Here is a 27,583-nt window from a genome sequence, read left to right on the forward strand (position 1 = left end):
TTCCCCATATACAAAATGCTTTATTGCTGAAAGGTAACAGTTCACAGAACTAACTTACCAGATACTTTAGGTGTACATGTGCATGCTGTAGCAACTGGAATTGAACCTAGGAATTTGTTCTAAGTACATACAAAAGGCTGAATTACATCCTTAGCCGAGGATTATTCTTAGACTAACTCAAAACCCCTACCTTCCTCTAATTTTAATTACCTGATACTGTTGGAAACAAAACAAATTCCACTCGTAGAAAAGTTCGAAGTCATTTTAAAATTCTGAAAATGTGGAAAGATGCTAGGGGTATAGTTCTAGTACAGTGCTTACTTAGCATGTGTGAGGCTCTGTTTGATATTCCAGCACTGAGAAGATAAAAATAGTAATATGCTAATGTAAAATGGTAATATGCTAATATAAAATGAGTAAATTGCAGACTTGTCAAAACCTTAAATTAGAAATTCCAAAACTCAGCTGGATAAACGTGAAGATGTGAAATGACTGCCGAAAAAAAAAACTGAAGACAAAAATATCTCAGAAATGAGAATTATAAAGAATCTACAGAACACATGTAACTAAAAGCAAAATGAGGATTATGAAAGAGCAATGAAAAGAGGTTGAAAATTGACAACAAAAACATCATAAATGTAAAAATGATGAGAGATACAAAAACTGGGGTCTCTGAAAACAAGACAGAACAATAATTCTCAAAAGTGGTTCATTAGGGGGCTGGGATTTAGCTCAGTGGCATAAGCGCCCGCCTTGGAAGCAGGCAGTCGTGAGTTCGATCCCTGGTACCGATAAAAATGAAAAAGAGAAATGGACTAGTCTCTCCAAAAGACACTCTGAACAGAAAGACAGCAAACTCTTCTAGATTAAAAGTAGGCAGCAAATCAAATGCAATGTATGATCTGTGATTGGTCCTGATTCAAAAAGCAGATTTTGGGACATCCGAGGGAGTCTGAATATGGCTTGAGAAGTAGATGTTATTAAAGAATCAGTAATTTTATAGTTGTGGTAATGTATTTGTTTTTTGGAAGACATTCTCAGGATAGAGGATACACAGTGAAATACATCTGCAATTAAATTCAAATAAAAATACAGATACACAAATTACAACAAAAGATTAACCATAGGTGAATCTGAGAAAAAGGTATACAGAACTGTTTTCATTTTTTATGTCTGAAGATTTACATGACAGAAACAGTACATACTACTGTAACATGACAGTTTTTTAATCCTTTGTGGAAAAAATGCACCCACATGGCTGAGGGTAGAGCACAGTGGTAGAGAACTTGGCTGCCATGCACAAGGCCCTTGGATTCAATCCCAAGCACCACAAAATAAAAGAAATGAAGGAAAATTGACCAACATACACAATCTCAGATTTAGTTAAGTGGCATTTCAAGAGGCTCCTTTTTACAAGGCTTAAGATTTTACAGTGGTTGTACTCCAACCACAACGCTACCAGAAAGTAACATTGACCTTATTTAAATTATCTTAATTTCCATTTCACTCTGAAATTCTATTTTTTCATCTCAATATGAAATGCAGTTTGGACTGTCTGGTGACAAGTTCAGTGAACTTGTGAGTCTATACCACATTTAAAAAGAAACCACTCCACCTCCATCTCCTGACTTTGAATTCTCTCCTCCTGCAGGCTGGCTCCAAGACGCATCACCCTACTGTGCTTCATACCAAGAATCCCTCAATATCCTAAGTGCCTTTCCCTGTGCCTTCTCTGTAAGACTGCAACTCTGTATCAAATCTAGCCTGAAAATCCACACTCACAAGCTGGGTTTCTAATTCCATAAATCGTTCGTTTCTTGATACTCTCTCTTCTGGAGGGTATCTGGATCTGATCAGTACTTAGAAACTTCATTCCATTTTGTATTGGTGTTCCAGATGCAAAATAATCTTTCTGCCTGAGCCATGGGAATTTTATACATACCACCCTTAGGATGATATGAAGTTATTTTTCTTGCCACCTTCTTTGTGAAGAAACTGAGAATTTTGAACATTTAATCAATTTAATGGTTACAGCATTAAAAGAACTGAGAAAAAGGCTCAGAACACTGTGGTTAATTATTATATGTAATTCAATGAAGAAACAGTTTGCTGGGTATTCATTTATTTTCTTTTCTGCAAGTTTTCAGTTCTTGTCACAAACCTGTAAGTAACTGAGCAGCTTCTGTTTGTATCTAAAACAGAAAAAATTTATGAATAAACAGTATGGCTTAGAGATTAACCTGTGAAATGTATATTTATAAAGTACACTGTAGTTTTTAGATGTTTTCAAAAATTAAGACAGGAGAATAAAATTGTAAAAATAGTTTTTTTCTTTGGATGAAACTCAGAGAACTCTTCAATGTATACAAGCCTTAATTTTATGTTTTAGAAATTTTACATGATCTGCTATATATGTCAAACAGGAATTAATTCTGTATTGCAGCAAACAACCTATTACTTACTTGATTATAACTATTTCCTATTCAGATATAAATGTAAATATACCCATAATTGAACTGAACAGTACTGTGTTTCCAGCATATTATTTACTTAAAAGTTCTTCATTCACCCTTCTTTAATAATGCCTCAATGAAAACCTGTCTGCCTTTACTGTACTGGAGATGTTTTACCTGCTTATCTTCTTCAGTGTGTGCTGGATAGTCCTTGGCTTTCATTAGCCATAAAGCAGCAAGCTTTTTGTTGTTTAGCTTCAGGTATGTCTTTCCTAAAAGAAGCAAGTTTTTGCTGTAGAAGTTTGGATCCACTGTACACAAAAAGGAAAAATAAATTTAAGAGAAACAGTATTGCTTATATTTTTACAACTTCAATACCTAAATTGTACTAATAAAAGTCTATGGTTAATAAGTAAGCTTACTAGAATTCTATTCAACTATTCCTACCTAACGTATCTGTAACATGTTAGTGCAGAGTGTTTACTCCATGTTAAGCACTGTATTTCACACATTTCTCATTTTCATAACAATTTTATAATGTAGGTATCCCCACTGAGAAACTTAGGCTTCTAACTGAATGTAAATTACAAAATAACAGCAATTTTCTTTTAAAATCCATGTTACTGCATCCCATATCCCTAGAATAGTAGCTAGAACATAACAAATATTCCGTATATTGGCTGAAAGAGTAAATGAAATCATGACAGTACATAAATTTTATTAGCATTTGCTGAATGATACTAAGAGAATGAAAAACTTTTCACTCTTTTTGGAATTTATAATGAAAAAGAGAGAAATATGAACACAACTAAATGTTATGAATGGATGAAGAAATGATTTACCAGAAGTACAAACTTCAAAGTGCTACAAAAAGGAAAAAAAACCCAAAAAACAAAAACACAACCTGTCAGATCATAACTGGGGCTCAGTTGGAGGAAAATAGGACTTTTTTCCCCCGTGTTGGGACTGCACCTTGCCCTCTGACTGACAATCACTCTACAAGTGAGTTATATTCCAACTCTTTTAAAAATTGAGACAGGGCCAGCTTAGTGGTACACACCTGTAATCCTTGTACTTGAAAGCCTAAAGCAGGAAGAGTGTATGAGTTCAAGGATAACCTGAACAATATAGCAAGGCCCTCACAGGTTTTGGCTGTGTTACTCAGTCTCAAATTTGCAGTGTTCATGACTCAACACTCAACCTCCCTAGCAGCTGGGAATATGGGCACATACCACCATGCCTCACAAGGATGAACAAGATTTTAACAGAAAAAGGGAACATTCTTAGCTGAAGGGAAAAAAACATGCACAAAGACTGTGGAAGTGAGAGCAGAAAACAGCAGTCACAGACACTAGGAAGGGGGAAAAGTGACAGAAGATTGGATAGGGTACTAACATGGTTGGGAGCAGTAAGACCTACAGCACGGTAGGATAACTAGCTAATAGCAACTTACTACATATTTTGTAAATAGCTATAAGACAGTTCAGAGCTCCCCAGCACAAATTAGTAATATTTAAGGAGATGGAGATAGTAATTACCCAGATTTGACCACTGTGTATTGTATACATGTACTGAATTACCACACTGTTCTCCATAAATACACACATGCCTATTAAAAGGAAAAATGTTTTTGAAGCCTATGATTGAAAGCATGGAAGTATCTTCTCACTAACTTCATAATTTTTCACAGTTACCACCAACAAAACCTGGACACTATCTTCAAAGCATATTTTCTGGGGCTGGAGGTACAGCACAGTAGTGTAACCACGCTTGCTTTATCATATGGTAGGCTCTGAGATCAAACCTCAACACCAAAAAAGAAAACAAGCCAGGTATGGTGGCCTGTGTCTATAATCCCAGCACTCAAGTGATACTGGAACAGAAAGATCACAAGTTCAAGCCTAGTCAAGGGAACTTACAGCATGTTTCCAAATTTTAAAATATAATTTTAAAAAAAGGTTGGGCAGGTAACTCAGTACAAGGGTCCTAAGTTCAAGCCCCATATGATTAACTTCATTTTCTTTTAACTGAGATCTTTTTAACTTCTTTGATTTAAATATATTTATGTGATGACAAAGTTAATATACTTAGTGTCCTCAGGGTTAAGTATATTCAATAATTCATTCATCCATTTACTCAGTCAATGGCAAGCATTATGTTAGGCAGAGAGAATACAATTGTGAGCCAGAAACAAAATCCCCGTCTTCCCTCAGTCTGTAGCCTTAATCAAATGTAAATTCATAACCGAGGTCCAATTTTTATTTTATAATAATACTTTAAAATCTGAGAAACTTTCATCCCTGTAGTCACATTAATGATACACAGTATGATCATAGAAAGGCATCAAAGACAACAATAAGTAAACTTATGAATTAGACTAAACATTCAAACATAAAAAATGTATTTTATCTTTTTTAAAAAGTAAAATACTAGTTATAAAAACATTGACGAGGTCCACACATGTGAGATCTTTAATAAGCACTAGGTCTCCTTAATTATAAGACAATTAGATGTTAGAGAAATTATTTCCAGTCATTTTATGGTATATTTGGTAACAAATATTTACATCCCTTACCTTAGTTATTGGTATTAAAATGGGCAAATTTGTAGGACAGGCTGATGACAGCTCTATAGGGCTATTTTAAAAAAAAAATTCAGTCTCCATTTAAGTGTCTCTAATTCACTTATATGTAATTTCAAATAATACTCTCAATCTGTATGAACAGCTTCTCAAAAAGATTTACCTTAAAAGAAGGTAATTAAAATTACCTCCAAAAGAATTACTTTACATGAAGGCATATCTAATTCCAATATTGGCCTATTCAGGTGATCTTTATTAAGTATTTTTAAATTGTTTTATAATATTTAGTAAAAAAAACTGTAACAGACTAAATAACTTATTTTAAAAATTTCTATATATTCAGCACTTTTACAATTTTAACAATATGTGAAATTTAAAAATTACCTTGTTCTGCTCTGTGAAAGTAGCCCAAGGCCTATTACAAAGAGCACAAACAATATGAAAAGAATTAAAGTTGACTCAATATTTAAAAAAGCATTTTTTGATCTATCCCTTATTAAATAAGTCAGGGAGTAAATCATCTTAATCAGTTTTTCAATAATGAGATTAACACAATCAAATTTAACACTTCTAAGTCAACAGAGAGGAACAGTACAGTAGAATATGAGTACCAATTGTGCATCTACATACCACCACCTCTTCCCCTAGCATTGGTAATTGAATCTTTGTACTAAACGACACCCTCATCTTTTTTAATTGTTATTTTTAAGACAGGATTTCCCTAACCTGTTAAACTGCTCGGGCTGGCCTTGAACCTGAGATCCTCCTGCCTCAGCTTCCCAGAATGTTAGGATTCAGGCATGTACCACCATGCCTAGCTATACCTCTAAATATTATTTACAGCACATTCTACACTAGAACTGTAGTGCAGGCAAAACTAAACAAACTCCATGTTATGATACAAATACCAGGAGAACTTTTTCAACTGCCTATTTACTTACATTCTGAAAATTCTATGATTAAGTAAACTCAAGATGTTTACCCCCAGGAGACTGGAGTGTAGCTCGGTGGTAAACCTTGTGTTTATTTAACTTACACAAGGACCTGGGTTCAATCCCCAGCACCAAAAAAGAGTTTACCTAGAAAATCCTTTCCAATTTTATTTTCAACAGAGAAGCAAAAGCCTTGAAACTGTCAGAAAATATAAGCCTTTCAAAGTCATTCTTTATACCTAAAATATGCTATGTAATAGTTGCTCTTATTTCTTATTCTACTTTATGACTTTTATATGGAATAAATTTCAAAATGAAGGTAAGATTTTAGCCATTAGCTATTTTAGCTAACAATATAACAATAATCAGCCACTCACCTAAAGGAAAAATTAAAATGCACTCACCAGCCATGGATTATAAGTATTAAGTCTCTGTGATATGACAGTTGAATTGGATCATTAGAAACTCGCTCAAGTCCCTCACTGAATCAGAGCTCCATATGTGTGGACACTGTAGAAAGGCGCTGTAATTAAGAAATCAGTACTAACTTAACAAGGACATCATACTACCTCCTCATAGGTGGAACTAGGAGGAGTTGCAAACAGCATTTTAGCAATTCTTCTTTGATACCAAGGCATTTCAGCAAATGTATAGCACCTATAGAGAAATAAAACATCGTTACACATTCACATTCATTACCATCTTTTTTTCACTTAATAGATCTTATAAAAGGAATCTTTGAATGTACCTTTAAACAATTTGTATTCTATTTGCATGAAATCTAGTACTTAATATTCACATTGAATTATTAGACATGACATGATACAGTAGTTATGTATTTCATAACTGAAAATAAATAGCAACAGTACAAGTAGTGATACTATATCATCTACCACTAAGAGCTGGGCTAAATAATTCTCTCTCTTATCTATTCCTTATAACAACTAAATGAGATAGGATCAGTGCTCTTTATTTTTTGCATGAAGAAAATTTAAGAGAAGTTTAAAAAATTTCACCCAAGAAAAATGAAAAGCTGAATAAGATATACATGAATACCAAACCATTAACAACTTGAACCCATTTCTAAAGGAGTGAAGCAAATATTTTACATCTGAAAAATCTTTACAACTTTTGATATAAGGAGAAAAGTATGAGATCTTTGACTCAGTCTTGAGGCAAACTGTATCTCATGTCTGAAAACTAAATGTTCCTTAACCATTAATCTTTCGTAGTTAAACATGTTCTTTATTCTGAAAAATATTTACTTGTCTTTTTGAAGCTTGATATAGGACTGTTTATACTGGTATCTTTTTGGGTAATAAATATTTAGGGGGCTCAGGGGTCAGCTCTATAGACTATACCCAAAGGAAACAGTGGCCAACTTGTTATCTTGAGATTCCTACACCAGTAAATATATTTCACAGTGGTATATCACAATATCAGGAACATATTACCAGTGGATACAATTTCACAATGAGAATCAAAAGAAAGGCTGCGATGTGGGGCTGGGGATTTAGCTCAGTGGCATAAGCGCCTGCCTTGCAAGCAGGCAGTCGTGAGTTCGATCCCTGGTACCAATAAAAACAAAAAAGACAAAAAAAAAAAGAAAAAGAAAAAGAAAAAGAAAGGCTGGGATGCAGCTCAGTGGTAGAGATCCTGTCTAGCATGTGAAGCCCCTGGGTAAAACACCCTTAGCACAACAAAGACAAGATTATATGGTTCCTCAGATTAATCAAGATGGTATTTAACAAACTTTGAACATGAAAAGACCATCTCGAGACATGCTCCTATATCTGTTTTATTTGGCATAGTGACTGAGGATATTCTTTCCTACGAGAGGAAATTTAAAGACCTACAAGTTTTAAGTTTGTTTTAGTCTTAAGTGTATGTTTCTAAATGACTTGAATAACAATGTTTATTTAACATAATCACAAATTTAATATCTTCTAACAAGACATGTACAGTTGCTAGTTAACGGATTTAACAACGAACTCCTTTGAGTATTTAAAGTATTTTACATCTTGCATATACTAAATAATATATACTATGAAGTAAAATTTTACTAACTAGCACTGAAATTTAAAGAAATTTTCTTACCAAATACCCATAAGGTGAATTGAGGTAGCATCTTTAGGGTTCAGTTCAATTGCTTTCTATCAAGAAATGAGAAATCAATTATATTAGTTTTCTAGGCACCAGTATTTTATTTAAACAAAACAACTAAAGAAGTCATGACTTTAAGAAATAAACAACTGAAGAAGTCATAACTCTTTAAACACCTGCAACCCTGCATTTTACTTTTACTATGATAACTGATACCACATTCTTCCTCCCACATTCTACCTCCTAGTACAGGTAAGGACCTGTACTAAAGTTATTATAGTAAGATCTATTAAGTTAAAGGAAAAATAAATCCTTTCTTGGAAAATCCTAAATGAAAACTGAATGAAAAGCATTCTTTCTTAGAAGAACTAGAAGTATTTAATTTTGAAAAAAAATCTCTTCTACTTGTACTTTGCTCAATATTGCCACCTGCACTTCCAACAGAAAAAATAGTTATTCATAGGGTATGATAGAATAATTTTGTACAATATTAGCAATAGTTTCATAAATCTACCTAATTTCTGTTTACTATGTCAATTACTGTAAAAAGCACAAACTACAGAATAATTGTAAAGAATTACACCTCAGCCAGTCTGGGCAATTTAGCCTGGCTCTGTCTCAAGATAATAAAAGGGCTAGGGTCATAGCTCAGTGTTAAGAGGATCTGCCTAGAAGGTATAAGACCCATGGTGCAATCCACAGTACTACCAAAAAAAATTGTTTTTAACCCACTATTGTATTGAAACCACTAAGGAAACCTCACAGATTAAAGCTCATCCTAACGAAAATAAGGTTTTTAAGCCCATTTTCATTTTTAGTTTGGTAATTTGTGAGGCACACAATTTCAATTATTCCTAATAGTTAAGAGGAGTTCTGAAACCAGACTTCCCAGGTTCAAATCACGGCTAAGTGGCCTCAATTTATTGACTTTAGTTAAATTTTGTATTCTTGCTTTGCCTGAGTTTTATTAAACAGACTGGTGGTGTAGCTTAGTGACAGTGCTTACCCACCATGTGTATTTCTTTGTCCTGAGACACAGAGTAATAAGTAATTTAGCTATGCCATTCAGGAAATTATCTTACTGAACCTAAGATATCAAAAATGGCATGTCCTACAGTCATTTTATGTGACACTAAAGGAAAATCCACTGCTGCCAATTATACTATAAGGTACTGCTGATTACGTAACATAATACAATCTGAATTCAAAGATCGGAAAACACAAAACATGGGAGAATTACACTGTAAAATAGGTATTACAGTGATTATACTGTAAATTAGATATTTAACTATGCACATATTTTGGTGTCTGAATAAGAAATCATGTCCCTGACTCCCAGTCCACTGTTGCTTTTCACTTGTAGCTGTATAAACTGGGAACTGAGACTGTGACTATAATCTTAAGGTCACAGGACAACACCTCCAGTACTGTCCTGTGTGTGCTTCCACTATTTATTTTTGAGATGAATTACAGTAAAATACAGTAAAATACAGAAAAATACGTATACTGAGATTTTGGTGTTCATTTTTTTTAAGGACTGATGTGTGTGTGTGTGTGTTATGAAACAGGCTCCTGACCAGATGTGGTGGTGTGTGGTGGATGCCTCTAATCCCAGCCCTTAGGAGGCTGAGATGGGAGGATCATCAAGTTCAAGGTGGCTATACAGTGAGTTCAAGGCCAGCCTGAACTGTCAAGATCCTGTCTCAAAAAAAGAAGAAATGTAACAGACACCTACAAAATTTTTGGTAGCGAAAGAAGAATCTACGATAAGTGACTTAATGTTAGAGGAGACTATTAAAAACACACACACAACATACACAAAACATAATCTTAACTAGAATTATCATTACCCTAATGGTATGTCAACTGGGTTAGGTGTTTCATTAGATTATATAGGTATTCAGGATCTTTCATGACTATTCCCTTCCATAGAAATTGGGCTTGGCTATCAAAATGTTACGAAGCATGATGCAAACATGTTGGATAAAACTCGGCACAGCAGACCTCCTTCTTGGAACTCTCACTCTTGAAAGCTAGCAGCTACCACAGAATAAAGAGGCTTTGGTTAGGCCACAATAACAAAGACAAATGCACAGGAACTCTAGTAGATAAGAGGCAATCGTGAACGTTCAAGTCACGGCAGAGGGCCTGACTGCAGCCATCTTTATGACCTTAGCTTTATCAAGTGGGGCAGAAGCACAGTAGGACTCAGTAAAGCCACAAAATTAGAAGAAGTAACCCACTACTTTAGATTGTTTTCCGAGATAAAGGTCTGGCTGTTTGTCCAGACTGATACAGAAATCTTAGATTCAAGTGATCTTCCTGCCTATGTTTCCCAAGGAACTGGAACTATAGGCCCAGGCCACCATGCCCAGCTTTTGGCAGTTAAGTCTCAGATGATTTGGTAACTGAAACCTATTCAGAAAGATAGCTGACATTTTAAATTCATGAACACGAATACATCATCGGTACCTCAAAATGTTCCTTGATAATGTAGGCATTTGCAATTTTAACCTTGATGCCTTCATAATCTCCAACATCACTAATGCAGATTGCATACCACTGCACAGAGAAGAAAAAGTTGTGAGGATACTCTTAGTGATTTAGAAACAAGAAAAATCATACAATTATTTATTCCTTGTCATTCTATTTAACAAAAGTTACTGAGCATAAAAACAATGCTAAATGTAGTACAATATATAAAGAAAAGTAGGCATGATCCACTAAGAACTCAGGAGTAGGACATTTTGTAGAGACTACACTATAGGGCAGAGTACTGAACGTAAGAGAACTGCACCACAATGAGGAGCTAACAGATCCCGTTTACAGTCTAACGATAAGTTTAGAAAATCTTATAGATTAGTATCTTTTTATTTTCTCATCCTCTTTTCTGGGACCTGCCTCTTCTCTGTTCACATGGGGACAGTAACAACTATCAATTGTGACATTGTCCTCACAGCTATAGATGGAAAGCAGATGCACAATGAAACCATCTGAGTCTTTCCCCCAAGAACTGATTCTAAAATATACAACCTGCATAAACCCAAATCCTGTGGAAAAATTATAAGACTTAGGTTAAGGCAGAAAACAAAAAACAAAACACAAAAAAACTCAGCATATATTTGTAAATAGTATCTCAAAAACACTGTTAACTTAAAGGAACAGGCATGAATGATCACACATTGTATGATTCTACTTACATGTATAATATATCCAGAATATTTAAAATTATAGGCACAGAAAGCAGAAAAGTGGTTGCAAATGGCTGATACTATGAGGGAAGAAGAGTGACTGCTTAACAAGAACAAGGTTTTGTGGGGGAGATGACAAAAATGGTTTGGAATTAGATGTGCTAGTTATATAACACTAGAAATATCTTAATTGTTTCTTGATTGTACAATTTAAAATGGTTAACTTTATGTTATATAAATGTAAGCAATTAAAAAAACTGAAAACAAGAGCTTACTAAAAAACTTGAACATAATTATTTATAGTGGCATACTGCTAATAGTCAAAAGATGGAAACAACCTAAATGCCCATTCGCTGATAAACACATTTTTAAAAACTGATATATCCATACAACAGAACATTACTTAGTTATAAAAGGAAAAAGCACTGTCACATTTAAAAAGGATAAAAAATATTACATCCTGCAAAAGATGGCCAATATATGGCCACAAAAGGCTATATTTGGAGCAAGTTCATAAAAACAGAAAGGTTACTGCTTGCCATAGAACAAGGAGAATTGAGGCTGTCTGGTAATAATGGAAATGTTCTGGAATTAGATACTGATAATGCTTGTACAATGTATTGAACATACTAAAACATTAAATTTTATACTTTAAAATATTAATTTTATGAAATACGAAGTATATCTCAGTAAAAAATGCTATGCAATTAATGGAAATTAAAATGAAAGCAAGATTTATCACATGCCTACAAGGACTATATGTTAAATAGAGACATAAATAAGCTTGTAGCACTAGCCACTCAGGAGGCTTAAGCAGAAGAATCCCTTGAGCCAAGTTGTTTCAGCCCAGCCTATGCAACATAATGAAATCTTATCTAAAGAAAAGTATGTATCATGCTAACATTTATCAAAAGAGGGAAGAATGGCTATACCTATATCAAAGTATATAAGTATTTGGAGTAAAATTCAAAGTATTTGTAGAGACAGTGTATTACTAACAAAGAACTTCACTAGAAAAATTAATCCTTAAAAAAAAAAAAGAAAAATTAATCCTAAATCATTATTTTTCTGAAAGTAACATTTTTAAAAATATGCTAATACATACGGGATCATTTCAGTTATTTGCATTTACTTAAGCATGCTCTATGAACTAATATGTGGTCCATTTTGGAGGAAGTCCCATGTGCTACTGAGTAAAGAGTGTATTCTAATAATACTGAATGCAATACTCTATCCATATCTACTAAGTCCATTTTTTTAAAGGTTTGGTTCAGCTATGGTATTTCTTTGACTGTTTTTGTCTAGTTGATCATCTATTTGTGACATTAGGGTATTGAGATTTCACCATTACAACTATATAGTGTTTATCTGGTTTTCCATTTCGTGTTTTTTAATTTTTTTTTTTTTTTTTTTTTTTTGGTACTGAAGATTGAATTCACAACCTTGCGCTTGCCAAGGCAGGTGCCTCTGCCTCTCAGTTAATTTCCAGTCCTTACTAGTGTTTTATACAGCTGGGTGTACCAGTATTTGGTATACAATACATAGTCTGCCAAACGTATACATATTTCAAGAAAAGGAAAATTTGTATAAATATTTTAATACTAACTCTGTTGAGACATCGTGAGATTAATACAAGTTACCTGTGGCCTCTGTAATTATAACAGTTGTTCAAAGTGGTGGCCATGAGCTTCCAGACATTTATTAGCATGGCACATACTTTTAAAATATTTTATCTTAGGATTGGTAGTGTAGTGGGTTTTTGTAATATATGACATCTTCTAGAGTTCCCCATACAAGGTTAACACCATCTGTTGAAAACTACTGTACTATTTTTCTTTTCCTGAAGTGTGTATGCATGTTTTTTTGTGGACTCTGTATTTATGATTGTTACCTCTTCCTCTTGGATTATTCCTCTAACAAGTATGTAGTGACCATCTTTATAAGTCTTGGCTTGAAATCCACTTCATCTGCAAAAAAAAAAAAAAAAAAAAAACTTCCCCTGCTTTTTTCCAGGTACCTACTGCATGAAGTATTCTTTTCTATCATTTGACTTTCAGCCTATAAATTTCTTTTGGAGTTAAATCTGTTTCGGTATGCAAAATATGCTGGACCTTGTTCTTTTGTTTTGTGAATTCAGACAATTCACATTGATGAGTACCAAACTATCCTTGTTATTGTATTATTTTCCTGTTATTGATTCCCTTTCTTTCTCTTTTGTTTGCCTTGCCTGGTAGATTCCTTCTACTGGGATTATTGGAAATAGTGTCTTCGTTTTCTCTTTCTAGGATATCCTTCAAAACTTCTTACAGTGTTGGTTTGGCAGTCATGAATCTCTTTAGGTATCCCTTAGTGGAAGTAACATCTTTTTTCCATCAATCTTGAAAGATAATTTTGCAAGGTAGAACAATCTGGGTTGGAGGATGTTGTCCTGTAAGCTTAAAATACTTTAATCCAAGCTCTCCTTGACTTAATGGTTTGTGTTGAGAAGTCAAGCTATGATTTTGATGAATTTTCCTTTATAGGTGATTTGTTTCTTTTCTTTAGCAGCTTTTAATAGTTCTTATCAGATCACAGTGCAATGAAATTAGAAATAAACCACAAAAGAAAGCACAAAAACTACATAAATACATGGAAATTAAGACAATACCCACTTGAACAACCAACGGGTCACAGATGAAATTAAAGCAGAAATTAACAGTTTCTACAAGGGAATGATAATCATAATAAGACATATTGGAACTTATGGGATACAACGAAAGCAGTCCTGTGAGGAGATTTATAGTGGTGAAGTCTGCCAAAAGAAAAATGAAGTGAGCGCTAATAAATAATCTAATGTTCAACATCTAGAAAACTTCTAGAAAAAGACAAGCTAAATTCAAAGCTCATACCAGGAAGTGAATCATAAAGATTAAAGCAGAAATTAATGCAATGGAGACTAAGAAACAAATAGAGAATCAATGAATCAAGGAGTTGGTCCTTTGAAAGACTAAATAAATTGACAAATCCATAACCAACCTTACCAAAAAAGGAAAGAAAAGACCCAAATCCACACAATTAGGAATGAAAGGGGAGAAATCATGACAGATCCTATAGAAATCCAGAAGTTCATCAATACCTACTTTGAAAACCTATACTCAAGTAAGATGGAAAATTCAGAAATGGATAGATTCCTCAATACATATGAACAGCTAAGCCTGAATCAAGAAGATATAAAATTCTAAACAATTCAGTATCAAAAAATTGAAGGGGGGTGGGGAGAAAACCTACGAACAAGGAACAGCTGAGGTCCTGACAGATTCACGGCTGAGTTCTACAAGAACTTTAGAAAAGCTCTAATGCCACTACTCCTCAAATTCTTTAATGAAATCGGAAGAGAAGCAATATTTATACTTACTCCTAAAAGCAAGTATTAACCTGATACCAAAACCAGAGAGGACACAATGGAAAAAGAGAACTACAAGTCATCTCTTTAATGAACTTAGATTCAAAAATCCATTAAATACTGACAAATGGAATGAAGCAAATCATCAAAAAGATTATATACCATGACCAAAGAGGATTCATCCCAGGGATGCTGGGGTGGTTCAACATATGCAAATCAATAAATGCAACATACCACAATAACATAACCAAGGACAAAAAATACATGATCATCTCAACAGATGCAGAAAAAAAGTATCTGATGAAGTCCAGCACCTATTCATGATAAAAAAAAAATACTCTTAAAGAAAAATGAAACAGAAGGTCTTTATTCCAATCTGATAAAAGCCATCTATGACAAACCAACATTTGACATCACAGCTAATGGCCAAAAACTCAAAAAAGTTTTTACTCTAAAATCAGGAAGAAGATAAGGATATTTCCTATTACCACTCCTATTTAATATAGTTCTGGAAACATTAGCCACAGCAATTAGACAGGAAAGAGAAATGAAAGGAAGACAAGAAAGTAAGAAATCAAATTATCATTATTTGATGATGACTTGAAACTCTATATGGAAGACCTCAAAACTCTACCAAAAGACTTCTATACCTAATAACCAAATTTGGTAGTACAGCAGGATACAAAGTCAACATTCAAATATCAATAACACTCCTATAAACAAATAACAAATTGAGAGAAATTAGGGAAACAATACCTTTTACAACAGCATCAAGAAAAATACTCAGGAGTCAATCTAACAAAGAAGAAAAGATCTTCATATTGAAAACTAGAGTACTCTGAAAAAGGAGCTCAAAAATGGTATCAAAAATGGATAGATATTACTTGTTCCTGGATAGTCAGAACCAATACAGTGAAAATGGCTATACTTCTAAAAATGGTTACATAGATTGAATGTAATTCTGATTAAAATGCCAATAGCATGCATCACAGAACTAGAGAAAACAATCCTAAAATTCATATGGAATCAGAAGAAACCTAGAATAGCAAAAGCAATTCTAGGCAACAGAAAGGTGTTATGGTTTATGTCTGGATGTTCCCCTAAAGCCTCATGTGGTCATGGGGTAGCCAGGCTTTTTGAAGGCAACTTAATGTTGCTTATGATTGGTTTATTGTTTTTTTTTTTTTTTTCTTTTTCCTTTTCATCGGTACCAGGGATTGAACTCACGACTGCCTGCTTGCAAGGCAGGCGCTTATGCCACTGAGTTAAATCCCCAGCCCCTTGGTTTATTGTTTGTCTAGTGCTCAGATTGGAAGCATGAGTGGTACATCCACCCTAAGGCAGACAGCCTACATACAGTGTAAAAGAAGAAAACAGATTTGCTCCACTCCTTTTGCTGTTGTTACTTTTGGTATCTTCATGAACTGTTGCCTTCTGCCATGCCACCTTGCCTTGAGAGCCAGCTCATACAGGTTGAAACTTCTATAAACTGTGAGCTAAATAAAATTTTCCTTCCTTAACTGTGGGTATTTTGTCTTAGCAATGAGAGAAAAGTAAGACAAAAGGCAAGGCCAAAAGCATCATAATCCCATACTTAAAATTACACTATAAAACCACTGTGAAATACAAAATGATACTAACAACAACAACAACAACAACAAAAAACAGACCCAAGGATCAATGGAACAGAACAGAAGATGTGTAACAACTGCAAACACACTCAACTACCTTATCTTTAAAAGGGTAAACACACCTTCACTGGAATTAAGACAGTCTCTACTAAATGGTGCTGGGAAAACTCATCTCTCCACATATCAAAGATGAAATCGACATACATAGTCTCACCATGCCTTAAGCTACAATTGAAATGAATCAAGCAGACAACAGAAACAATTTGCTGGAAGACAGAAGAGATAAAACTCTTGAAAATGTAAGTGTATGCAATAATTCTATGAACAAAACCCAAACTGTACAGAAAATATCATAAAGAATCAACAACTGGGATCATATCATACTAAAAAACTTTTGTTCAGCAAAAGAAATCACCAACAGAGTGAACAGACAAGTCACAGAATAGGTAAAAATGTTCCCAGTTATTCTACAATGGATTAATATCTAGACCTCAACAAAATAAGCCCCCATAAAATTTGATAATCTAATACAAAAATGGGCATCTAAAATGAAGATACTTCTCAGATAAAGTATAAACAGCAAATAAATACATGAAAAAAAGTTCAATATCACTGGTCATTCAAGAAATGCAAATTAAAACACTGATAATGTCTTACTGCAAAAAGAATGGCTGAAACCACGAAAGTGACCAATAACAAATGGTGGTGAAGTTGTGGGAAAAAGGAACTCTTTTCCACTTTTGGTGGAAATAAAAATTGATATAACTATGGAAATAAATATGGAAATTGCTCAAAAAATTAACACTAGAGGTTCCATCTATTACTAGAGGACCCAGCTATTACCCTTCTTATTTTCCCAAAAGAGTTAAAAGCATTGTACCACAGTGACACAGGCACATCCATGTTTACAGCAGCAAAATTTGTAACAGCTAAATCTTGTAAACAGCCCAGATGTCATCAATGGATGAATGGATAAATAAAATGTGGTTTTTACATGCAATGGTGTCCGACTCTGCCATAAAAAGGATAAACTAAAGACATTTTTAGGTGAATGGATACACCTTGATGATATAATTTTAAGTGTAATAAAATGAACACATGTTTAAATATTTCATTGTTTATCTTGTGTGAGAAACTCAAAGGGTAAATAAGAACCAAGATGGAGGATAAATATTGGGAAGTAAGAAAAAAACATTCAAATGGGAAGGGGCAAAAGGGAGAGGGGAAGAGAAATGCAAAGAAGGAAACAGAGATGTAAAAAATTTAAAAGAGTGGAAGGAAAACAATAGAAACAAAGTTTTATAAATGGAGAAGAGAAGAATTAAAGGGAAAGGAAAGAAATGGGAAAAAAAGAATTAAGTTATATTATAGGTACAAATTTCCTTTGATGAATATGATCATTATGTATGTAAAAAAATACAATTAAATTAATATTTTTTAAATACTTGAAAAACTAAACAGAACTGTAAGGAAAAAATAAAATCTACCATTGTACCTGGAAATTTCAATGCTCTACTTTCAATAATTTACAGAAAATTAGTAAAAATTTGGAGGATTCAAACACTATCAACCCATGTGATCTAAATAACATTTATGATATATTTCTAACACATTCTTTTCACATACAAAAAGAACATTTACATAGATGGACCATGTTTTCTAATTATAAAATATGTTTCAATGAATTTAAAGGAATTTGTACCTGTTTTATCTTTTAAATACACTAGCAGCGGTTTCCAATGCAGTAAGGAAGGTAAAATATTAACTCCTAAAGGAAACATCTGAAAACATGCAGAGATGCACTCTGGTTGTCAAAATGACAGACGCTATACTGGAGACAGTTCAACATATTAAAAGTCCTAATCCATAGTGCTGTATTGCGCCCCCCATCTTCCCACACTATCTAATGAGAAAGTGTCCTCCTAGAATCTAGCTGATACGTGTTAAAACACACACACACAATTGGCCTCAACTGCCCAGCTGTTATATTTCTACCTTGACATAAAATATAATGTGCAAAAAATAAAATATTTGTCAAGGGTTTATACTAGAAATAAAGATACAGGTAATTCATGAAACATCTTTCACTTCAGTTTAAAAACAAACATGCACAGAAATAATTTATCAAAACTCACAACTTATCAATACAGGGCTAGAATTACAGGCATGCACCACCATGCCCAGCTGAAACTACTCTTTAAAGAAAATGTTATTAAAATAAACATCTTCCCTACCTCTTTAAAATATAACAATTTCCTTTGCCATGTTTACTAGGAATAGTCCACTACAGATCAGTGATCCTTTCCATACCTGCTGACAGCTAACTATAACCATCTTACCTTATGGGCAGCAAAACTTGACTCATCCTTTTCCAGTGCTCTTTTTGCATACTCAAGGGCTTCGTACACAAGAAGCTGCTTCTCTTCTTCTGAAGTTCTGCTAAGCTGAGCTCTATCACGTGATGCCCGTGCCAAACGCCACAGTAACTCTGCATCTTCACTAATTTGAAATAAAACAAAAAGCCACCATTTACACTCATATTTAAAAATTGTTAAAGGTCTTACCACTGACGAATAGTCTTTCAGCTTGTTTAGTACACAAGAAAGCAACATAGTACCAAAAGCTATTGTCAAATTTATTATTTTCATAAAAACTGTTATTTGCTAAAACTTCCTAAAAACCCCCAGTATTTTGCATAAATACCAGCTTTTCTGTAATACCTAAAATACTGACTTCTTTAGAAAATATCTATATTTAAACTCTCTAAACACTTACCCTACAAAAAAATCACCATGACTTGAGGCTTAACTTTAATAGTATTGTGTTTCATACCACTCACTAAATAGTTAAGACACAACAATAACACACATAAACTTTAAACAGTCATGCTCTAAAAACAAAACTACCAAATATCTAACTTCAAATATGGCACACAAGAGGTAAATTAGGTATTTCTTAATAAATGAATGATTGACTATAATCTCAGAATAAACCTTACGTTTGAATAGTATAACATGTATGGCTTATTTCAATTACAGGTACTAGACTACTTATACAACTATCACTTAATTATATAAAATAAGAAATGATTAAATCATCAGTAACCATGATTGACAAAAATGTTTTAACAACTAATCGCAAATTACTTTTTATTAAATGCCCATCTTTGCCAAAGAACATGCCTGCAATCCCAGAACTCAGGAGGCTGAGGCCAGAAGACCACCAGGGGTTTAAGGCCAAATCAGGCTACACAGTGTGTTCAAGGTCAGCCTGAACTATACAGTGGATCCCTGTCTCAAAAAAAAAACAAAGAAAAAAAGTTCATCTTTAAGTCTACTTCTTATTTTTTTTTTAAACCCTAAGTAGTATTTATACAAAACTTTAAAGCTAAGCCAGCCATAGTGGCACATGCCTGTGATACTAGCATTCAAATGACTGAGGCAAGAGGATTACAAATTGGAAGCCAGTCTGAAATACACAGCAAGGTCAAGGGAAGCTAGGTAGGAATAGTATATTTATTATTCAACAAATACAAATTATCTTACAGCTTACTTTTCAAGTTATCACTAAAATGAATATGCCAAAAAAGTCACCTCAAGTTCCTAAAGGTGGAATGGAGAAAAAGTTGATCCTGTAGATATTTAGGAAGCAAACTGATGAATTTTGGGGAGAAAGCTGATTTTTGGAATCAAAGAAAGGTAGGTGAAACTGACTCAGAATTTTTAATTTAGGAAATCAATTACCTGAATTACTAAGTTAGTTACACAGAAATCCCTTTTAGTCTTATTTGACTTATGAGGTTAAGCTTTCTTCTATTTCTCCCCTTCAAAGAAGTCAGTACACACTGATACTCTAGACATGTAGTCTAGTCTAAAAAAATTTAAAAGGAGGTATTTTTGGTTTTTCTGAAAAATTGTGCCTTTCAATGAAGACAAGCAATTATTCCAAGTCTTGGTGAATTCATTTAAATTATATGTATCTCAATTAGAAATTACTTTAACATAACAAAAAATGAGACATAAACAATATACAAGGTGTGAACAAAATATATGGCGATGTTACAGTAAAACACCTTTTGTCATTAATCCCTCTTAAAATACTTCTCCCACTTACTGCACCATTTCTGCCACTTTATGAATCTAGAAGTTGTCCTTTGTCTTTATAAGATACCATTAAAAAATACAGTGACGCTGCTGCAGAATGTCATTCAACAGAAAGACTGACATTACAGTGCACTCTGATATATTTTATTCACTAGATCTGTCACTGTGTGACTTCTGTCTCTTTGCCAAAATCAAACTGAACCTGAAAGATAAATACTTTAAATGGATTAAAGACATAAAGCAGTCAAGACATCAAAGCGGACAATAGTGCAATTAAAGCCTCAAAAGAGGACTTCCAGAAAGTGGCAAGAATGAGGGAGAAGTATGTTCAATGTCAGGGAAGTATTTTAAGAGGGATTAATGCCAATATGTCTTTTATTGTGATAAACTTTTTTCAATTTACATTATTTGCTGTATTTTTTTAATCATATCTTGTAGATAGGTGAAGTAAATATATATTTCAAAGCCAAATGAAAAACTTTAAGGAAACCCAAGCCAAGTCTATCACACATTACTTACCTTTCCTTGTACTGAGTTAGCAATTGATAAAGTTTTTCTGTTTCTCCACTTTCATACAGGTAGTCTGCTTGCTCAAGGATCTCTTCAACTTTCAACATTATAAAGGAAAACAAAGATATAAGTAGGTCTTTCCAAGTCAGAGAGCAATAATTTGAGGAAAAATAGACACTCTTAAACAAAAGCTAGCAAAATCAGACATAGAAACTACCTATAAGATAAAACATTCTGAGAAAGTTAAAGTATGGTAGAAATAAATATGAAACTATTATAATAAATGATTTATTGAAACCATGGAAAATAAAATTTGGAATACTTTCTCTGATTCACTAAAGTGCAATGTGTAGACTTTTTTTTTTTAAAAAAAGCAATTTCAGATGGAAGAAGCTGCAGCACACATACCTCCATGAACCATGGAAGAAGCAATGAGTAAACCTTATAAAAGCTGAAAAAGGAAGCTGATTCTCCCCTGGGGCCTCTGGAAAGTAACACAGTCCTTTCCAACATCTTGAGTTTAGCCCAGTAAGAACCATTTTGGACTTCTCAACTACAGAAAGAGTAGATTTAAAAATCTGCATTAAATCACTGAGTTTGCTACAGCAGTGAAAGAAAGAAACTGAAAAAAACCTAATTTAACAGTATTAAATGCACGAATCTAGCCTATGTGAGAGTGTACAGAGTGTGCACAAGTAAGTTACTTTCATTCACTGATTTTTTTCCAACTCCCTAAAACCTGATTATTGCACTTAAAAGGAATTCTACATTTCATTATCTATCTTTAAAATTTACAAAATTTAGTGAATAAGCTAATCATTTTTTTGTGTATTCCACTATGATCTGTCAAGTCATTTAGCTCCAGTTCTCTTATTACACAGTACATTAAATAAGCTGTATCCAGGTTTTAAAAAATATAGTATATACTATGGTATATATATCATAAAATTTACAATTATTTTTGTGTGCACATTTATACTGCAGAGGAAGCTACAACATTTTTGTGTAGCATATAAATAAACACAGGTATAAACTAGTCAGAATGAAAAGAATTAGCATATGCTTGATAAGAATAATAACAATTTCTATCTACAATAAATATAATCATACATTCTTTTGAACGAAATGGCAACCTCAAAACAAGTACTGTTACATCTGAGGTACTAAAAATACCTTCTTGATGCATAATAGTTTTCAATTATGTTTAAACGAAAAAGAAAAAACAAAACTATGATGTAAAAGCAAACATTTTCCCCAATTGCCTTCACCTTTATGATGAAAAATGCAAAGGGTTAATTCATAAATTAAAATTTCAAATGAAATTTTGGATCTTTCTACATATAACTAGTTTAAGCAAATTTAAATTTTTAAAATTTAGTAAATCTTAATATATGTTTATTTATTATTATGCCAAATAAGAAGTACGATGGAATTTTTCTACTTTTAAACAAGTTATCTGATATTTGATACCAAACTCCATTCTCTCTGTAAATGAAATACTTCAAAGTAGTAGGGCCTTTTCTTAACTGTATCAAGAAAAGTATATCACCTTGGCAATTGAGAAGCAAGTAAAATCACCACTGAAAAGCAAAGCTTGGCGATCTTTCCCAGTAAAGGTCAAAGAGTTCATACTTAGTAGGTAATACCCTCTTTGTGATTATTCTTTTCCAGTACTCCCCAAGACACTAAAAATGCAACAGAAATTAGCTAAAGGGTTAAACAAATAATTTAAAGCATTAATACAGAACTACTGAAGGAGGTCTGGCTTTAGAACAAAATTAAATATACATACATGCTGGCAAGTAAAGAAGAGCAAAAAAATAACTTGTACTATTTAAATGTCGATTTCATTATGTATTCAAAAATAAAAATAATTCTTCCAGATGTTTACCTTTCGCTTACCTTGAGTTGTGGCATGAACTACAGCAGCCTGAGAAATTACTTGGTAAGTTTCAAAACCCAAGTAAGACAATGCTGAGAATAAAAGGCCTCTTCTGAAAGTTCTTGGATTTCGTATCACCTATGAAAAATAATATGGTCAGTTACCAAATTGGAAAATTTCAAGAGATTACTACTCCAGGCAAAAATTATACCAGTTTCTCTCACCTTTAAAGATTAATTATAAAAATACTAGAAATTCAAAAATTACTCCACCAAATTCACTAGTAAAATTGTTTCAAACCTTATAGGGAGACTATCTCAGAAAAAGATCCTACCTAGAAGTGGTAGTTCACCTAAAAATTAGTCTTTGTTTGGAGATGTCCTATATTAGTAGAGCACTTGCCTATCATGAACAATCCCCAGCACTGCAACAATAAGTTAAATCAGCCATGATTGCAAGAGCAATAGTTTAATGGCAGAGACATGGATATGATACACTATAAGAAATAAAATACGAGAAACCAACACACAATAAATATAAATTTTATCCACAGACAAGACACGGGAAATACTTCATCAAATACAATAATTACTACACATAAAACATATTCATGACTTTAAGTGAAGACAACTTCAAAGCCATCCACAGACTTGTGTTTAAATAAACAAAGGTGAATGAAGATCATATTCAAATAGATTAGGAAATTAACTTTTCATACTCATGGCCAGATTCTTGGAACCAATGAGAAGAGAAATACATATCACTTCAACAGCACTTATTCCTTTTCTCCACAAATTTTCTCTTTAACATAGCATGTGTTCCCCCCTTCTTATTTAGGCTCATTGCATTAAAAAAACAAAAAACAAAAAACAAAAAAACAAGCTATGCTATCTTTGAAAGACAAGCTGCATTTCCTTCTTAAATACAAAAAGCTTCCTTCTGGTTTCTCATGTCCCTTAATCTCATTTCTTAATTTTCAGAAAACCTCTTTTTAAAAGTTTTCTGTACAGTTTCCACTTCCTCTTTTCTTCCCATTCTCTTTGGCATCCACACAAATAACACTTAGAACCTCACAATTTCACTGATGCCATTCTAGTTAATGACTCCAATGATGCTGCAACAAATAAGACTGTCTCTCAGTCTATTTGACTGAGATTTCTCAAATAAAAGGGCTGCAGATGTTTGATTGTGGAATATTACACAAATCAAATGAGACACCTTGTGGGTGGGACCAAAGGATGAACATGAAATACATTTATGTTTCATATATGCTTAATATATATAGCCTGTCAGTAATTTTATACAATATTTTTAGTGTACCTCTTTTGACTGTGACCTGTCACATAAATTCAGGTACAGAACTTTCCACTTACAGCATTCAGTAAGTTTAAGATTTTAAAGTATCCTGGATTTCAAAATTTCAGATTAAAGATGCTCAATGCTCAGCCTGTATTTCCTGTGGTCAACTCTGAGTTCTCATCTTCTTTGACCTACCAACAACATTTGACAGTTGATCACTTCTTTCTTAAAAATCATGAGTGGATATTTAATTTTTAAAAATAGTTTTATTAAGCTGTTAAACTACATATGAATGGTACCCAGTTTAAGATGTATATAAACATGGAAAACTATTAACATCATATGAAAAAAAAATATATCCATCAACCCCAAAAGTTTTCTGTCCATGTTTCAATGTAACTGGCATGGCAAAATTGAACTTTGAAAGTCTGGTTTTCTCCTCTAGAGGTAAGTGGTTTCTCCAACTTCCTCCTGCCACAGGAAAACCAATACTCCTCTCCAGAACCCAAACACAATGACAGAATGTGCAAAGCTGGCTGCAGAAACTCAGGAACTACTTCCTTTCCACAGGAAAGGGAGCAATCAAGTTGAAGATGTTGGAAATCAATAAAATAAGCCTGGAGATGTGTACTGATTTTCTAGTCCCCACTCTCTGACAAGAAACACCTGCACGTTTGTACAGGGTAAGATAATAATCTGTGGCAAATAAGGCCCCTTATTTCCTCACAGCTAGCTTTTTTTTTTTGGGTCTTTTTCGTTTTTATGGTTCGAACTCATGACTGCCTGCTTGCAAGGCAGGCGCTTATGTCGCTGAGCTAAATCCCCAGCCCCATCCTCACAGGTAGCTTTTAATAAATTCTTTTTTCTATTCACCAAAACAAATGGTTTCCTTTGACACTTTAAGTCAGCAACTTAAATGGTTTCCTTTGACTCTTTTAAGTCAGCAAATGACTTTAAGTCAGCAACACTAACACTTAACTACATTCTGTTATTCCTAGAACCCAATTCACTTTTGAAGTAACAACTCTCTTGGATTTCCTCCTGCCTCAATGACTGCCCCCTCTCTTTTTTTTTTTTTTTTTTTTAGCTCTCTGATCTCCAATATCTCGATGTCCACAGGTGTGCTGAGTTTGGTCCTCTTTATTTATGATCTCATTCCATTCTTGTTCTTAGATACTAATAAGCCCAAAATACACTATCTTTGCCTGGATCTCTCCTCTAAACTTCAAAATTGTATATTCAACATCTACCTTTACATGACTTTTATTTGCCATCTCAAAAAAACTGGTCCAGCCAGGCATGGTGGTGCACATCTGTAATCCCAAAACTGGGGAGGCTGAGGCAGGAGAATCCTTGCGTGTTTAAGACCAGCCCAAACTGCACAGTGAGACTCTGTCTCAAAGACCAAAAAAAAAAAAAAAAAAAAAGAACCGGTCCTACAGGTCCTTGGTGGCTCACGCCTGTAATCCTAATGTTCTGGAGACTGAGGTAGTCGGCCCTGCCACAAGTTCGAGGGCAGTCTGGGCTACATAGTAGTTCAAAGCCAACCTGAACTATACAGCAAGACCCTGTGTCAAAAAAAGTATGAAAGATTCAAGACTCTCTGACACCTCCAATATACTAATAATTTGTACAAATGTTTTAAGTATCTAGCATATATGCTAGATTTATCATGTTCCAAGAAGCAGAATACAACAGAAGTGATGTCAATTCCAAGATTATCTAATAAAACAAAAACACTGTCACCCTTACCCTCTTCTTTTTGCCCACCTGCCCATGCTAAGAGAAGCCAGAGGCTGTTGTGCAATTGTGGCATCAGCACCAGTGAAGAAAGTCTGCCTACAGAGCCTTCAAGGACCTCAGTAGCTGACAGCGTGACTTAACCTCCTAAGAGATGTTCACCTAGAAGAACCAAGCTAAATCATACGTGGATTCCTGACCAACAGCAACTACGAGATAATAAAGACATAATATAGACAAACGGTTGTATGATGTGGAACGTGCAGTTCTTGGAGTGAGATGATTTTTGAGTCTTATTTCAGAATTTACGCAGGTGAAAACATATGCAGCAACATAAGTACCCACGATGTGGATTCCATGAACAACTTTTATGGGCAATAAAAGAAAGTACCGATGGTTTAAAAATCATTTTAAAGTAATGAAAACAGTTCAAATGAAATATTGCATATGCATCAATGCAATGCCTACTCCCATTCCCTTTTCAAGCAGAAACAATGGGCTAGGAGAAGTCCATCAGAAATGTGAGATGTGAGACTACAATCTAACATCCTGACAATCTTCATAAACGCTATACAAAACAAGTAACTTAAGTAATTACAAAAGCAAAAGCCCTCAACAGCACAAAAATCTCCGTTTCTGAGTCACAGAAATTTTCGGTCACATCATCCATATAAAAGGCTAGAAGACTGAAGTAACAGCCTCAAGAGCTGTCACTGTATCTGACACGGCTGAAAGTGATTTTCATAGCGGTCAGTTCCTTCTCCATACTCTCACCCAGGAAGGGTAGGTAGAAGGTTGCTCCCAGGGAGAGACGACACACTCCTTGCCTCAACCAACCCCATCAGTCCGTCCTGGGGAGCGCTCCCGGTACCTCTGGCCTGAGGTCTTGGCAGGGTTCACACTCCCATTCATAGGTGGCGCGGGGCTACAAAAACTCAGAGAGGGCCGAACCCACTCTCCAGGGAGGGAGCTGAGCAAGGACCACGAGGTTACCTCTGAGCAGCGGAATGGCCGGAGCCCGCACTGCCCGTGGCTGCTCGGAGTCCTTGCGGGGAATCGAGGCCCCGGAGCCGCACGTCCCAAGCAAACAAAGCGCCATAGTCTAGAGGCTAGCGCCATGACCTAAACTCGTACACCAGACCTTACAAGCCGCCGGGCCGCTACGAAGCGGGGCGGAGCGAAAACAAGACTCAATCTCCAAGAGAGAGCCGCCTCCTCCAAGCTCCTAACCAGCGCTTCTTCCGGTCACACGACTTCCCCTACAGCTTCCGGGGGCGGGAAATGCCCGGATTGGGAGGGACTTCGTGGACCTTCTGCGACTGCGCGCGCAGACAGGCGTAGTGGAAGAGAGTGTTCCTGTGACGTTTGCTTTAGGTCGCCCTTTGCTGGGTATCCTTGACTAGAGAGTAGGTTACTAGAAGAGAACTGAAAGCTCTCAAAAGAACATACATTGTGCATATAAGAAAGAGAAAGTGATTTGTTTTATCTGTAATTTACCTGCGTGTTCTAAAATAGGCTGAATCTTGGCACTAGAGGGAAGTCCTTTTTTGTAAATAAATGCTTGTAAAAAAGTTGCCCCACTTAGGAGAAAGGAGGAGATTGAGAAACCAAAGATGAGGAACAATGTAAGCAAAATACTAGCTGGTCTTAGCTAAAAAAAAAAAAAAAAAAAAAAAAAAAAAAAAAGACTAGGGAGAAGAGGACACAAACCAAGGGGCTTGCTCTGGGCTGGGATACTTCTTGGTTGATAGAATGCTTTCCTGGCATGCATAGGAT

The 27,583-nt window shown here is 34.5% G+C and overlaps 1 protein-coding gene across 3 annotated transcripts; it reads right to left on the reverse strand.

The window, feature by feature from the left end:
• Rmdn1 (regulator of microtubule dynamics 1) lies at positions 1 to 27,061 on the reverse strand. Of its 3 annotated transcripts, none has more exons than XM_003479998.5 (10): positions 26,801 to 27,061; positions 22,789 to 22,906; positions 20,896 to 20,983; positions 18,613 to 18,772; positions 10,542 to 10,631; positions 8,064 to 8,119; positions 6,536 to 6,623; positions 5,419 to 5,449; positions 2,631 to 2,764; positions 1 to 2,192 (listed from the first exon to the last, which is right to left on the reverse strand). In XM_003479998.5, the coding sequence occupies exons 1-10, from the start codon at positions 26,924 to 26,926 to the stop codon at positions 2,154 to 2,156; spliced, it is 930 nt and encodes a 309-aa protein (XP_003480046.1). In that variant the 5' UTR covers positions 26,927 to 27,061; the 3' UTR covers positions 1 to 2,153. The 3 variants fall into 3 exon arrangements, 2 of the variants coding, with proteins under 2 accessions (XP_003480046.1, XP_005008298.1); XR_010050209.1 differs by lacking the exon at positions 1 to 2,192 and adding an exon at positions 5,029 to 5,089 and having other exon boundaries at positions 2,625 to 2,764; XM_005008241.4 differs by having other exon boundaries at positions 2,106 to 2,764.
• Positions 27,062 to 27,583: the final 522 nt, after the last annotated feature.

Source organism: Cavia porcellus, unplaced genomic scaffold, assembly GCF_034190915.1.
Source record: "Cavia porcellus strain 051 isolate PalLab524CR breed Dunkin Hartley unplaced genomic scaffold, mCavPor4.1 scaffold_10, whole genome shotgun sequence".
NCBI lineage: Eukaryota > Metazoa > Chordata > Mammalia > Rodentia > Caviidae > Cavia > Cavia porcellus.